The sequence below is a fragment of the Fusarium subglutinans genome (assembly GCF_013396075.1).
Source record: "Fusarium subglutinans strain NRRL 66333 chromosome Unknown NRRL66333_c0000108, whole genome shotgun sequence".
Taxonomy (NCBI): Eukaryota; Fungi; Ascomycota; class Sordariomycetes; order Hypocreales; family Nectriaceae; genus Fusarium; species Fusarium subglutinans.
In genome coordinates this window covers 57,023-69,486 of record NW_023502171.1, presented here as the reverse complement: position 1 = coordinate 69,486, position 12,464 = coordinate 57,023, and the positions used below count along the sequence as shown (strand labels likewise).

The 12,464-nt window shown below is 50.0% G+C and overlaps 3 protein-coding genes across 3 annotated transcripts; 1 reads left to right on the top strand and 2 right to left on the bottom strand.

Annotated features, from left to right (window-relative positions):
* Positions 1 to 1,320: 1,320 nt before the first annotated feature.
* Positions 1,321 to 2,862, top strand: FSUBG_8105 (glutamine synthetase; the record flags this gene model as incomplete). The annotated part of the gene is made up of 3 exons (XM_036686480.1): positions 1,321 to 1,753; positions 1,806 to 2,778; positions 2,832 to 2,862. The coding sequence occupies 3 exons, from the start codon at positions 1,321 to 1,323 to the stop codon at positions 2,860 to 2,862; spliced, it is 1,437 nt and encodes a 478-aa protein (XP_036536374.1).
* A 510-nt stretch (positions 2,863 to 3,372) lies between these two features.
* On the bottom strand, positions 3,373 to 4,586 carry FSUBG_8104 (trans-aconitate 2-methyltransferase; the record flags this gene model as incomplete). Its single annotated transcript, XM_036686479.1, has 3 exons — positions 3,373 to 3,412; positions 3,460 to 3,577; positions 3,647 to 4,586. The coding sequence occupies 3 exons, from the start codon at positions 4,584 to 4,586 to the stop codon at positions 3,373 to 3,375; spliced, it is 1,098 nt and encodes a 365-aa protein (XP_036536373.1).
* A 3,058-nt stretch (positions 4,587 to 7,644) lies between these two features.
* FSUBG_8103 (ubiquitin thioesterase otubain) lies at positions 7,645 to 9,837 on the bottom strand (the record flags this gene model as incomplete). The annotated part of the gene is made up of 4 exons (XM_036686478.1): positions 7,645 to 8,867; positions 9,020 to 9,083; positions 9,138 to 9,224; positions 9,313 to 9,837. The coding sequence occupies 4 exons, from the start codon at positions 9,835 to 9,837 to the stop codon at positions 7,645 to 7,647; spliced, it is 1,899 nt and encodes a 632-aa protein (XP_036536372.1).
* Between the last annotated feature and the right edge of the window lie 2,627 nt (positions 9,838 to 12,464).

Genomic DNA, 12,464 nt, shown 5'->3' with positions numbered 1-12,464 from the left:
GAGCAAGGTCGTCTGATTGTCGTGGGCCAGTCATGGGAAAGATCGTGGAGATGGTCATGATTCCGAGAACGGACGAGCGAGGGCGGTTGGCGGTTGCAGTGGGTTTTGGGTAGTGGAGGCTGACATCGCGGCTATTATTATATCAAGGTACAGTTGGTGGGTACAGTATTAGTGGTTTGGAACTGTATGGGTCGTGTCGTGATGGCTGAGGTGAGCTTATCAGTGAGGATATGATGTTGATAGAGATGCATGAGCTTCAAGACGATAACAAATGTGTTGAGTTCAATGCCGTCTTACATTAATTCTAGCTCTATCAGACATTGTTCATCTGATCCAGTCAATTAGACACAGCCATAGCCTATAATCCCAACCTCAACATCACAATCTCAGCTGCCGATGCTCATATAACATTATCACAAATGTCAGATCCAGGGTCTTTTCTCGGTATGTCAGATCTCAAGCTTGCAGCTGTGCCACACAACACCCCTGCCACTAGCGATGTCGGCTCTTCCAAGTTCAGGTCACGAGAACATCAAACTCCGAGGTCAAAACACAGCGGTTCCCTATCTCACTCTCCCAACATATCAACACGCGGTTACCTTGAATCCTCAGGGCGCACAAGGCGCGGTTACACCTCTGGATTGACGGCTGAGAAGATAACTTGAAGAATATCGGAACGCGGCAGTTGGCGAACCGCCCGAGTTATCCGTTCCATATCGTGAAACTAATCTTACCCCATGTTATCTTCCTGTCCCTTGGCCAAAGCTTCAATCTAGATCGCGGGGTTGGTTCACGACACTTTCAGCGCGGCAATGAAGCTATTCCAAACCCTGCACCCACTAAAACCTGCCCAGATAAGCCCCCCGCTTCCCTCGCTCAATCGGTCCTAGCCCTGCATCGCGCACCGAACATCACAGCTCCCCACTCTTTTTCCCGCTCCGTCTACGTCACTGAAGCATTGGCTGTCTTATCGTCGCATTCGTCTTATCGTAGCCGCGCTGCATGCTTCCAAGGCCTGATACAAACCTGTTTATCCTTTACTTGTCTCACTCCCCCTCTTTCTATTAGTACCTAGTAGGTAATCTCAAATACTACTGTATCGCTCTACTATCTTGGCTGCTGTCCTCCCCGCATTCATCATTGTTGATCTTCTTGGACCGCGCGCATCTTTCCAACGGCTTGAACTTGAGCTCAAACTCCACCGTTGTTGAACTGTATAACCCCGAGGAATATCTTTTTTGGTTATAACATAAACATACCGCGCATTTATTCTATCGTTGCAGCTTCATCACCTCTTCACATCATCTAACATCCTTCACCATGGCTTCTCCAGACCCTAAATCCATCACCGTCGACTCCCTCCCCCAGCTCCTCCAAAATGACAACATGGTCAAGCTCGCAGGCGTAGACGTCGACGGCATCCTGCGCGGCAAGCTGGTATCCAAGAAAAAGTTCCTCTCTGTTGCTGAAGCCGGCTTTGGCTTCTGCTCCGTCATTTTTGGCTGGGATATGCACGATCGCACATATATCCGCGAGCTCAAGATCTCAAATGCTGAGAATGGATACCATGATCTTCTCGCTATTCCAGATCTTTCTACCTTTAGGAGAATTCCATGGGAGGATGATGTTCCCCTGTTTTTGGTGGACTTTTTGGATCCTGAAACCAAGAAGCCTATTTGTGCTTGTCCCAGAGGTCTGGTTAAGACGCAGCTTGAGAAGCTCAAGGAGCATGGTTATGGTGCCATGGCAGGCGGTACGTTTTCCTCTTCACTGATAAACTTGAAGTTTTGTACTAACCATCGAAGCTGAATATGAATTCTACCAATTCAAATCCCCCGACCCTTCATCCTCCTCCCCAGCCGCATACCTCCAACAAAACCCCCCTCACCAACTCCCCTCCCTGACTGAAGGAATGTTCGGCTACTCTCTCACCCGCCCCGTCCACAACCAAGAATACTACTACGACGTCTTCAACACATGCGCCAAGTTCTCCTGCGACATCGAGGGCTGGCACACCGAGTCCGGGCCGGGCGTCTTCGAGGCCGCTCTCGAGTTCGGCGAGATCGCGCAGATGGCTGACCGTGCGGCGCTGTTCAAATACGTCGTCAAGAGCGTAAGCACAAAGTACGGCATCACCCCGTGCTTCATGGCCAAGCCGAAACAGGGCCTGCCTGGAAATAGCGGGCATATGCATGTTTCGATCGTTGATAAGGACGGCAAAAATTTGTTTGCGAGGGAGACTAAGGATGAGAATGCCAAGTGGAGTGATATTGAGAACCTTTCTGATATGGGACGTCATTTCCTCGCTGGTCTTCTCGTCGGTCTTCCTGACATCATGCCCCTTCTCGCACCAACCATCAACTCCTACAAGCGCCTCGTCGAGAACTTCTGGGCCCCAGTCACAGTATCATGGGGCTTAGAGCACCGCGCTGCATCAATCCGTCTAATCACACCCAAACCCTCAGCAACACGCTTCGAAGTCCGAGTTCCCGGCGCAGACACAAACCCCCACTTCGTCCTCGCAGCCATTCTCGGCTGTGGATGGCGCGGTGTCGAGAAGAAACTCGAGATTCCTACGCCTCCGCTTGCGATGGGCCAGGATGTCGGTGGTGACGCTGATCCGGGTGAGAGATTGGCCAAGAGTCTTAAGGAGGCTACGGCGCGCTTCATGGAGAAGGGCAGTATTGCACGGGAAGTATTTGGCGATGATTTCGTGGAGCACTTCGGCGGTACAAGAGAGCATGAGGTCCGTCTGTATGACGAGGCCGTAACTGATTGGTACGTACCCACTCTTCGCATCACTATTAGTTAACTTGACTGACAAATCACAGGGAAATGAAGCGATATATCGAGACTGTTTGATTTGGATATCTGGAGTTGTTCTGTTCTGTTCTCTTTTGATCTGTTTTGTACGGGTACATGGGGCGTACTGTGGGCATCTCTGTAGTATGAGATATGCGTGAAGTGAGCGCATACGACGTGAGATGATCAAGTGTCGGGAGTCATCCTGAAAGACGAATATACCTTTGACACCTTGCATCTCCACATCTTCCGGTTGACTTATACCGGCTTGTAACCGCTAAAACGGTAGTTTAGCTCGTAGACCTCTGGTATCCTACTCCATCCGTCATAAATGTCCCCAGTAGCTTAACCTGACTTTAATCACCTCAACAAATCTCTTTCCATAACCCAATCCATACCATGTATGTTCCATGTGGTATCCATTTCCCGTCATGGGATGTTGTCCTCGAGCTCATTGGTTTGCACCATTCCCTATTCTTCATGACATCCGCCCGAGACACAATGCCTTTGACGCCGTGATGACCCAAAAACTCCAATATATGCACATCTCTATGCCTATTCCTTAATAACCTACTTGCCGCTGACTTCCTTTCGAGCCGTGACAAACGTCCTATCAAAATTAGTCACAAACACGCACACCAATATAAAAAAACTTACACTTTCCCCAAACTACGCAGCATGGGATCATTGATCTCTGCTCTAACACGATCAAGCAAAGCCCGCGTCGTTTTCTCCTCCCACCCGCCTAGTCCAAATAATCTCAACGTCCAATTCTCTATACCTGGTCCAGCTCAGATTAGCGTGTGTGACTTGACGTTTCAGAAAAGCGCAAAATGGCACCTACCGCACTCGACCATTTCCGCCAGGGCTTTGCGTTTCCGCTGGGTGACCGGGTCACTTCCCCAATTCTGTATCGGTAGCCAATCTACCCGGACGCGGACGAGATCGGCTCCCAGGGTGTTTAAGATTTCAGGGACTCTGGGTATGGGGTCGCAGTCCATGCCGAGCTTGGCACACATCTCCTCGAATATCTTCTCGTACTCTCTGCAGGCTGCGCCGACTTCGCCTTTTTCTCCTGATTCGGAATCGACGTGCTCGGGGTCCGCGTCGAAGAAATGCGGTCGGATCTCTGCTATTTCGATCTGCCCGCCGGGGTTGAGGTGCTCGTAGGCTTCGGCCAGTAGAGCGTTCCAATCGCGAACACCGCCGCCAGCTAGACTGCGCATGTGTATAAAATCGTATGTACGGTTCGGCCAAGTCTCTGTAGCGTCGGCGATTTCAAAGGTGACGTTCGGAGGGACATCTTCGGGTAGCAATGCGCTGCTCAAGTCGATACCGAGTATGTTGGTCTGCGGATACCGCTTCGCCATGTCGCAAGCCCATATTCCCGTACCAGCACCAACATCCAGTATCTCCATCGGGTCCTCGGCAGTAAACTGATCAAACGGGAGTTTCGAATCAGCAAGGTTACCGTCGAGACACAATTGGTAGAGATCGTGCTGGACCGTCAAGCGATGCGCCTCAGAAGCATCATTCGGCGTGAGAAGCTGGCCAGAGCCGTGGTAGGTATGTCCGTATTCGCGAATCAGGGGAAGCGTGTCTTCGGAAATAGTCGAGTAATTGGACGTCGTATCGCTATAATCGTCATCGTCCTCAGCAGGACTAACATCACCAACCGTAAGGCGATTCATCCTTGGCAGCCCATCGTTTGACTGTGCCATATCGCTCTTTGAAGTCGCAGAAGAAGCAGTGATGGAAGAACGATCCGGATCGTAGCGGGACATTTGATGAGAGAGCGAGCTCGGTGGAAGGATCGACAAGGGGATATTAAAGCGAGATCAAGTTGGGGGCCGTCGGCTGTTTTATGTACTTTTGAAGAGAAGAAAGGAAGATGATATCGTGAGGTTTGTTATTAATATTGGAATATAAAAAAGGTATCGAGAACGCGCAAGGAAATATGCCTTTTACGAACATCCATGGCCAAAAAGAGAGTGGGAAAGAAGAAGAAAAGAAAAGAGAAGAGAAGAGAGAGGGAGAGGGAGAGGGATCAAGGGAGAGGGGATGAGGAGGAGAAAAGAGAAAAGGACGACGAGACGGAATTAAATCAGCTCGAATACGGATCGGATAGGCACAGGAAGTCACAGCACAGCACAACTCCTCACTCAGTTGGGTTGTGTCGTGTTGTGTTGGTTGGAGTCTGAGGAGAAAAGAGTGGTTACCTTACCTCTCTACCTTGCAAAGTGGAGGAGCTTCACAAGGTTAGTAGGTACCTACTTAGGCAGTCTAGAGCTATAACAATGCCCGCTATAGCACAGCTAGTCTAGCCTCGATATCCTACCGAAGCCAGCTGCCACACAATAACACAAGCCATATCGACTCAAACTAGGGACAGAATGCGACTAGAAGCCGTCCAACCTTCCAAATACCTACCTACCTTTGCTTTTTGCCTTTCAGCCATCGCCTTCGCCGTCCCCGTAAGCCTCGATTTAACAATAGAAACACAAACCACACTTTCATCGTCATCATTCCACTACACTACACTACACTTCACTTCGCCCCCTCTTTGTTAAACCCCTCTTTCTGGAGTTAAGAACCGTCGGCGAGTCTGGGGATAACTAAGGTTACCCGATACACATCGGCCAATTTCTTCACCACCAAACCAAAAAAAAAAGACGCGGCCCGTTCTCAAAAGCTAAGCTACCCTAGCTCCCCATTGGCTCAGACCCTTTTCACGGACTAAGATTGAGATGCCGTATCTCAACAGCGGGATTGGATGGTTGATGGGCGCTTAGGGTGAAAGGTATAATCGCGGTCTGCATGCATGAGATGACGCATCCTGATGATATGATTATGACTTGAACCAACAAACTTTCTCAACTCTACATAACCCTTCTGCTAATCTCTTGGTCTTCTCTAAGCGATGTCTGTCTCATTCCCACCATCTTGCCCCCTGACCCTGTACGGCCTCTCTTTTCCGCCCTGTAATCAAGAACAACACCGTGACAGAAATCTCCAAGTAAATTGGTATCAACATGAATAGCCCTGTGATGAGTTTATTCTGGCATCCCGTGCCAAGACCCGGCCTGTCTAGCCTGTCTCCCACGAGGTTGCCTTGCCCGGTAGTTCAATCTCCTCTTCGCCTTGAACTCTCTTTTACGCTCATGTAACCCTGACATGGTCTGTTCCCCCTTGAAGAATATCATTTCTTTTCGCACGTCATGTCACCGGACCCTGTTAGCCCGCTCCCCGGGTGGACCACCAAAGGACAACCTCGTGGCCCCCTTGTCTTGTCAATGTTCTAGACCACGTCAAGGCCAAAAGAAAAACGTGGCTGTCTATTCCAAATATCGATCATCATAAAGAGGTCCTTGTATACATGGGTCATCCAGGTTCGCATCTCGCCTCGTTTGGAGATCATGATGATCAAAAAGCTGAGACAATGGATTTGCCGAAATTGTCATGCATTCCTTTGACTCGGTGGATCTCATGTCATGGTGCGGCACAGCGGAAGCGGTAGCGGAACGGCTCGAGGGAACCATTGCATCTCATGTCATGTTGTGTCTGATAAGGCAATGTATGTATGTATGTATGTATGTATGTATGTATGTGATGTGATTCGATGTACTTCTGAGTTAATGGACGAGACAGTCCCTTGCATTAAGCTATTCCCAGATACAACGTCTCGCCGAGACAGAGATATGCTATTCAATACAACCCGGAAGTACGTATACTTGGCAGCAAGTAATTGCAACTCGCTCCCAAGACTCATCTCGCCACAATAAACTCGATCCTAACCCACTTGATAAAGTCCCAAGAACTGATTGATCCCATTCCACACTAAAAACGATGTCCCAAATAAAAATAAAAAAGAAGCCTCAAAAGATGAAGCAGGAATAGAAGGTTGAAGTGCGACCTGATAGAGAAGAACGCCGATGCTATGACGCAACTGACAAGGCGCAACAAATGAGGGCTCGACCAGACATCCATGATGGTAGTAGACGTGTAGACAATACATGCCACAAGACACACTGTAACAACACATGCTTGTAATGAACAGAGTATGCGGCAACGACACGCTGTAACAAGGCGTGGTGCTGCGAAGACATGCCAATTGGCCTGACAGCCAAGACCATCGTCGTCCGAGACCCAGTTTCCTTCGGATATATGCCTTTATTCCTTTTGTTGCCTGTCTTGAAACTGGCTCGAGAAAAGAGCCCACAAATTGCCGCCCATCCCCAGTATCCTAAATACTTGGTCCGGTCCGGTCCGGTCCCCATTACTTTCAAGGATTCCTTCTCTTGCGTAAAACTCGTGCTATTCATGGGGCCATGCTCAACGTAGGCTCCCTCGTGCTTCCATGTCATATCATAGGCCTTGCTCGTGATACCCATTGTCAGAAACAAGGGCTTCTCTCGTGTCGCTCCGTGATGATCCATATTCCGACCTGGACACCATCGATGATGATGTAGGCAATCGTCTCCAACTCACTTCCCACCAACATAATCATGCACACTAAACAGACTCGCCGCCTTCTTATCCTTGTCCATTAAACAATGCAGAAATAAAAAAGGATTCTCACTAAGCATCGCTAGCCTGCCCAACCGTTCATATGAGTAATCCCCTTCACTCCGGGCCCAGCATCGTGTATATCCCTATATCCTTTGCTCAATTCTGATCGTTGTCTTTCCGTTCCAAATGCTGATTGCATATTTCATCGTCCAGTCCTGATCGCAAACCAGACTTATCGTCGTTCTCAAATGCCGTCATCTAGTAATATCATGGCCGTCGGTTTCTAGTAAATCCGACAATGCCTTGGTCGTGTTCGTGTGGAAAGTCGTCGCACTAGGCAGCTTCCTTCTTCGGCTTGCGTTTATTCCCAACTCTCCCATCCGTGTGCTCGTCGTCGGGATTCCACTCCTCGGGGTGAAAGTTGGGGTTGCAGTAGTGAGCTCGGTTCCAAATACTGTTCTTAAACGTGTTGGTCGTGACTTGATACGTCGATTCTGGAAAACTGTTCTTGCCCTCATCGTAGTCGAGCTGAACAGGACTGAATCGGATGTGGTAGCTTGAAGCGCCTCGCATAGGGAGCGAATTTTGAGGTCCTGGGCCAGGCGCAGGTAGCATCGCTGGACTTGGCGCAATCGCAGAACTTCCCGATATCGAGGCCGGCGGGGTTGGGGGCTGAGGAGATGCCATGATGGATGGTGGCTGCGGTGGCGTTACTCTCGGTGTCGTAGCAGGCAAAGGTTCGGCGAAAGATGACATCCATGGGCTCTGTTGCACAGGCGAGAATTGTTCTGGCGCCGAACTGGCTGGAGGTGGTGCGAGCTGCGCAAGCCCTCCCATTGTGTTACTGAAGCCCGGGATGATAGACAACGCATCAAAGTTCATGGTCGAATACTGCCCGAGATCCGCTTGGTCGGTCGTGATGTTAGTGTTGTGGGTGAAGCCGCTGACACGGAGCACCTGCATGGTGGGTGCTTTGTACAGGATGTCGTAGTGGTCGGGTCGGTAGAGCAGGTAGATGATGGGGCCCAGTGTGCTGGGGTCCTGGGTGTTGAGTTCATCGGGCACACGGTACTGGTTGACCTGAGTACCTGCACTGCGGTCGAGGTAGGCAATCTCAAGTACAAAGTTGGCAGGTCTGAGGAGGACTTCGGCCAAGGCGGACATGCCAAGATGCTCGATCTCGCGATTAGGAATCTCGACGACTTGCCGGCAATGAGCTTCAACACCACCTCCATCCGACACGAAAGGATCGAACTTGGCAGAGTTGAGCTTGAGGTAAGTCCCTGTAAGTAGGCGAAGGTAGTAAATGATGTTACTCGACACGACAGGGTCGTTCCACTTGGCTTGGATCAATGAGTGCGCATACTGAGGGTTGGCGACATTCTGAGCGACTTCGCGCAAAAAGTCAAACATCTCATCTGACCAGTCGTCGTAGAAAGGATAGCCACCAACAGAGCCCAGCAAATGGTTCATGCTCATCAGACGTGCCACCTCGCCCTCGATCTTGGCCTGGTCCCCCGACTCAACGAGCTTCTCGAAGTAGCTGAAGCCAATTGCTATTGGTGAGAAAGTTAGCGCAAGTTCGACATGTCACAAGAGTCGCCGAGACATGGGCAGTAAGCAAGCAGGGTAACGTCAAGCATGCCAAACATGTTTCAAATTAGGCGGAGAGAGTCGCGGGATGAGAAGCGGGGAGTTGTAGACATACCTCGCCATCCACAGTTGCCATCGCCCTGAATGGGGCGGAAGTGTGAGTAGGTTTGGGGGAGAGACTAGATCATGCCATGTTAGCAACAAGTCAAAGAATAAGAATAAATAAAACGTACGATTGTCTTTTCGACATAGACGGGATCGGCTTTGGCATACTCGTGGGTGATGACATCGCTCGAGACTTTGTTCCCTACTGCGAGACCCTGCGAGACCGGAGGTTAGCGACGGACATCGTGAAGCAAGCAAATGACGCGCGAGCTAGAAGCGCCAGGCTAAATGGGTGCGATATACCTCAAGAACAGGTTGATAATCCTCTGCAGCAGCCTGCTGCGCGGCCATATCGTGTTGGCCTTGATCCTCCATCTTGAGCACAACAGGAGGTTGTGATGCGTACTGCGTCTGCTGTAGAATGTCAAGCTGCTGCTGCTGCTGCTGATGATGACGGTGACTTTGCGGCGGTTGCGCTAGAGTTGGCGAGGAAGAAGCTTTAGAGGTGGAGTTTTGTGAAGAGGAATAGGGCGAGGATATGGATGGCGCGGCTGCAGAGGGGGAAGAAGAGAGTTGCTGCTGTCGAGGAATTTGTTGTTGCTGCTGCTGCTGCTGCTGCTGCTGAACAAGGTGCGGTTGCTGTTGCTGTGTTCGCGATTGGAGTGCATGCGACTGGGGAAGTTGTGATGATGGTGCAGGCGGCGGGTTGTTGTAGAAGCCAGCACCTCCACCTCCAGCAGACACGGGAAAGCCAAAGTCCAGGTCTGAAGCTAGGCCATAGGACGCGAAGCTGGAGGAGGCGAAAGGTGTGGGTTGAGGCTGGAACATGGAGAGAGAGGGAGGGAGGGAGAGAAAAGAGAAAGAGAGGAGGAGAGAGGGAAACAATAGAAATAAGAGGGTGAGTGAGCAACCAAGTTAAAATCAAGGCAGAACGTGAGTGATTCAATGCGAGGTGATAAACGGTGTTGGTGGACGAACGAACGAACGAACGAGAGAACGAGGGAAAAGAGGTGCACTTTCAGCTAGAAAATTGAACCTCTCTTACTGGACTTGCTTGTCATTCAAACGGCACACTCTCACACACTCTCTCACTCATATGAGAGACAGACAAGCAGACAAGCAGGCAGATAATCAACTCAACTCATTACACTCAATCAAAAAGAGAGGAACGGGACGGTGGGAGATGGGAACGGGAGGAGATGGATGGCGTTTTTAGGTAGTGCTAAAAGCTAATGGAGAGAGCAGAGCAGAGCAGAGCAGAACAGAACAGAACAGAACAGGGCGTCTACCAGGCCAGGCCAGGCCCCCAGGACCAGGACAGGGAATACCTAGAGCAAGGTACAGTACAGTATCCGTACCTTAGCAACCGGACAAGCCACCCGTCGGATACTGATACATAAAAAACGACCTGAGCCTGCGAAAGTGGTCTGTTCCATCGCCCACGGGTACCATCTCGCGCTGTCAAACGCCCTGTGGATCAGAAGACGGACACCGACGCACGTACCTTATGTTTTTTTCCCTCTTCCCTTTCCCTTTCCCTTTCCCTTTCCCTTCCTCGGTAGCCGTAGGTTACAGCACGGTTCGAAAGAGGCCCTGGGGGGTCACTGCAGGGATTGGGACAGGGGTTCGGGGCCAGGCCAGGCCTGGGCTAGGGATTTAGGGACAATCCACGAGCGGGCGGGTTCGATTAGCCTAGCGTGAGCATTGAGTGAGAGGAGCGACACGTTCTAACGGGAACTGTACCCCTAGCTTAACACTTGGACACTAACTAGTAATAAGTTTTGAGTCTTTTCTGACGAGAGAGAGGGGGCCTTGTTAACACGGCGCGGGGTTTGTAGGTAGGTTTTTTGCGGCACGGAAGAGCAACGGTTTGATGATTGACAGGGAGATTGAAAATCGTCTGAGGGGAAGGGGGAAAAAGAAAAGATAGCTAGCGCTAAGAATTAAATTCCCCGGGAGTCTATTTGGCTTCGATGCAACCTGAGCCTGGATAATGCACGCCGTAGACCAAAAGTATCAACCAGGCTATCAGAGGTTTGGTTTGTTGACAGGTGAGGTGAGGTGAGGGCGGCTAGCAGAGTGTAGTGACGGAAATGGAGTTGCAGCGAGGGTGCCATGGAGGTTGTTAGTGTGGGTGATACAGAGACGAGGCTAGGTACTAACCTAGTAGTTTTCTTGTGCTGCTGTGGGAGGGTTGGACAGCAAAAAGCTAAGCTAAGCTACTTGACTTGACTTGAGCCAAGACTATTGTTGTAAGCACGATCAATGTGATACAAGAGGGGGTAGAATGTCAACCTACCTACGTAAGCTCAAGCTCGTGAGTGTATGTATGTACATATGATCCTTTCACCTGAAGAGGCTAATCCATCCATGGTACGTCAGCTTTTCTCATCATCCAGAACAAGCGGTATGTATCAAAAGTCCTCAATGACCTTCCTGCTAGACGAGAGACCCTCGTGGCAGCACAATACATCAACACGCTGCAGCTGAACCTAGCTGTTATAAAAGATTAGTACGTTACAGTAAACCTGTAGACTCCACCGACAGCAGGGATTGGTGCTTTTCAACAGAACTCCACGACGATCTCCCGCTGACGATGGCCAACCTCTGTCACAAGCAAGTTTTTACGAGGGAAAGCTGAAGAGAAGAATGTGAATGAATTGAAGAGTAAATGCGCCGTTGTGCGGCACGGCATGCGAGTGAAATTTCCCACTGGTCTGGCTATAACCATGACGGCTAGAGCGCTTGTGGTGTAAAAGAACAACGATGGGATGGGTGAGATAGGTCGGTAGCGAGCGTAGTGGAGGTAGAGAATCAAGATCGATTCGTGGTCGGGTGATTTGCTTAGCTTTCAACCGGGCGAGAGACGAGAGTAATCGTAGAGCAACCAATGCTAGAAGCAGATAATGAATCCTTTATGAAAGGCGTTATAGAATTGTTTTGTTTTGTATTGTATCTGCCTTTATGAGAGTGTATATCATTCATTATACGGCCAGGTACGAAAGATGCATGAATGCCCAGACGATGAAAATGTGCCGCATCACTTGGCGTACCTGTCTGTGCCTCATTCTATGGAACCTTCATTTATGGGAACACACTCACCCGGCATCTAATCACATTCATCTCTGCACCATTTTAACTTTTACGATCTTCACATTAATGACCGTTTTCCCCCCTTCCCTTCTCCCCCCGATCTAACTAATCGTGTGGGGAGCAAACGAGCAAGCCAATACAAAGCAACGAGCCAAGGAAGAGCCAAGCCCTGGAACACAATCCCGCTTCTCCGCAGTGAACGAGGGTGAAATATGATACGATGCGATGCGATACTTGCTTTTTGAGCTGTCAAACAAGCATGCGTTGTGAATTACTGTAGTATTTACTGTATATCTCAAACGGCCAGCGGATAGAAAACAGTACACATCGCTTGCGTAGATTGGTCGCGGAAGACGGGCCGT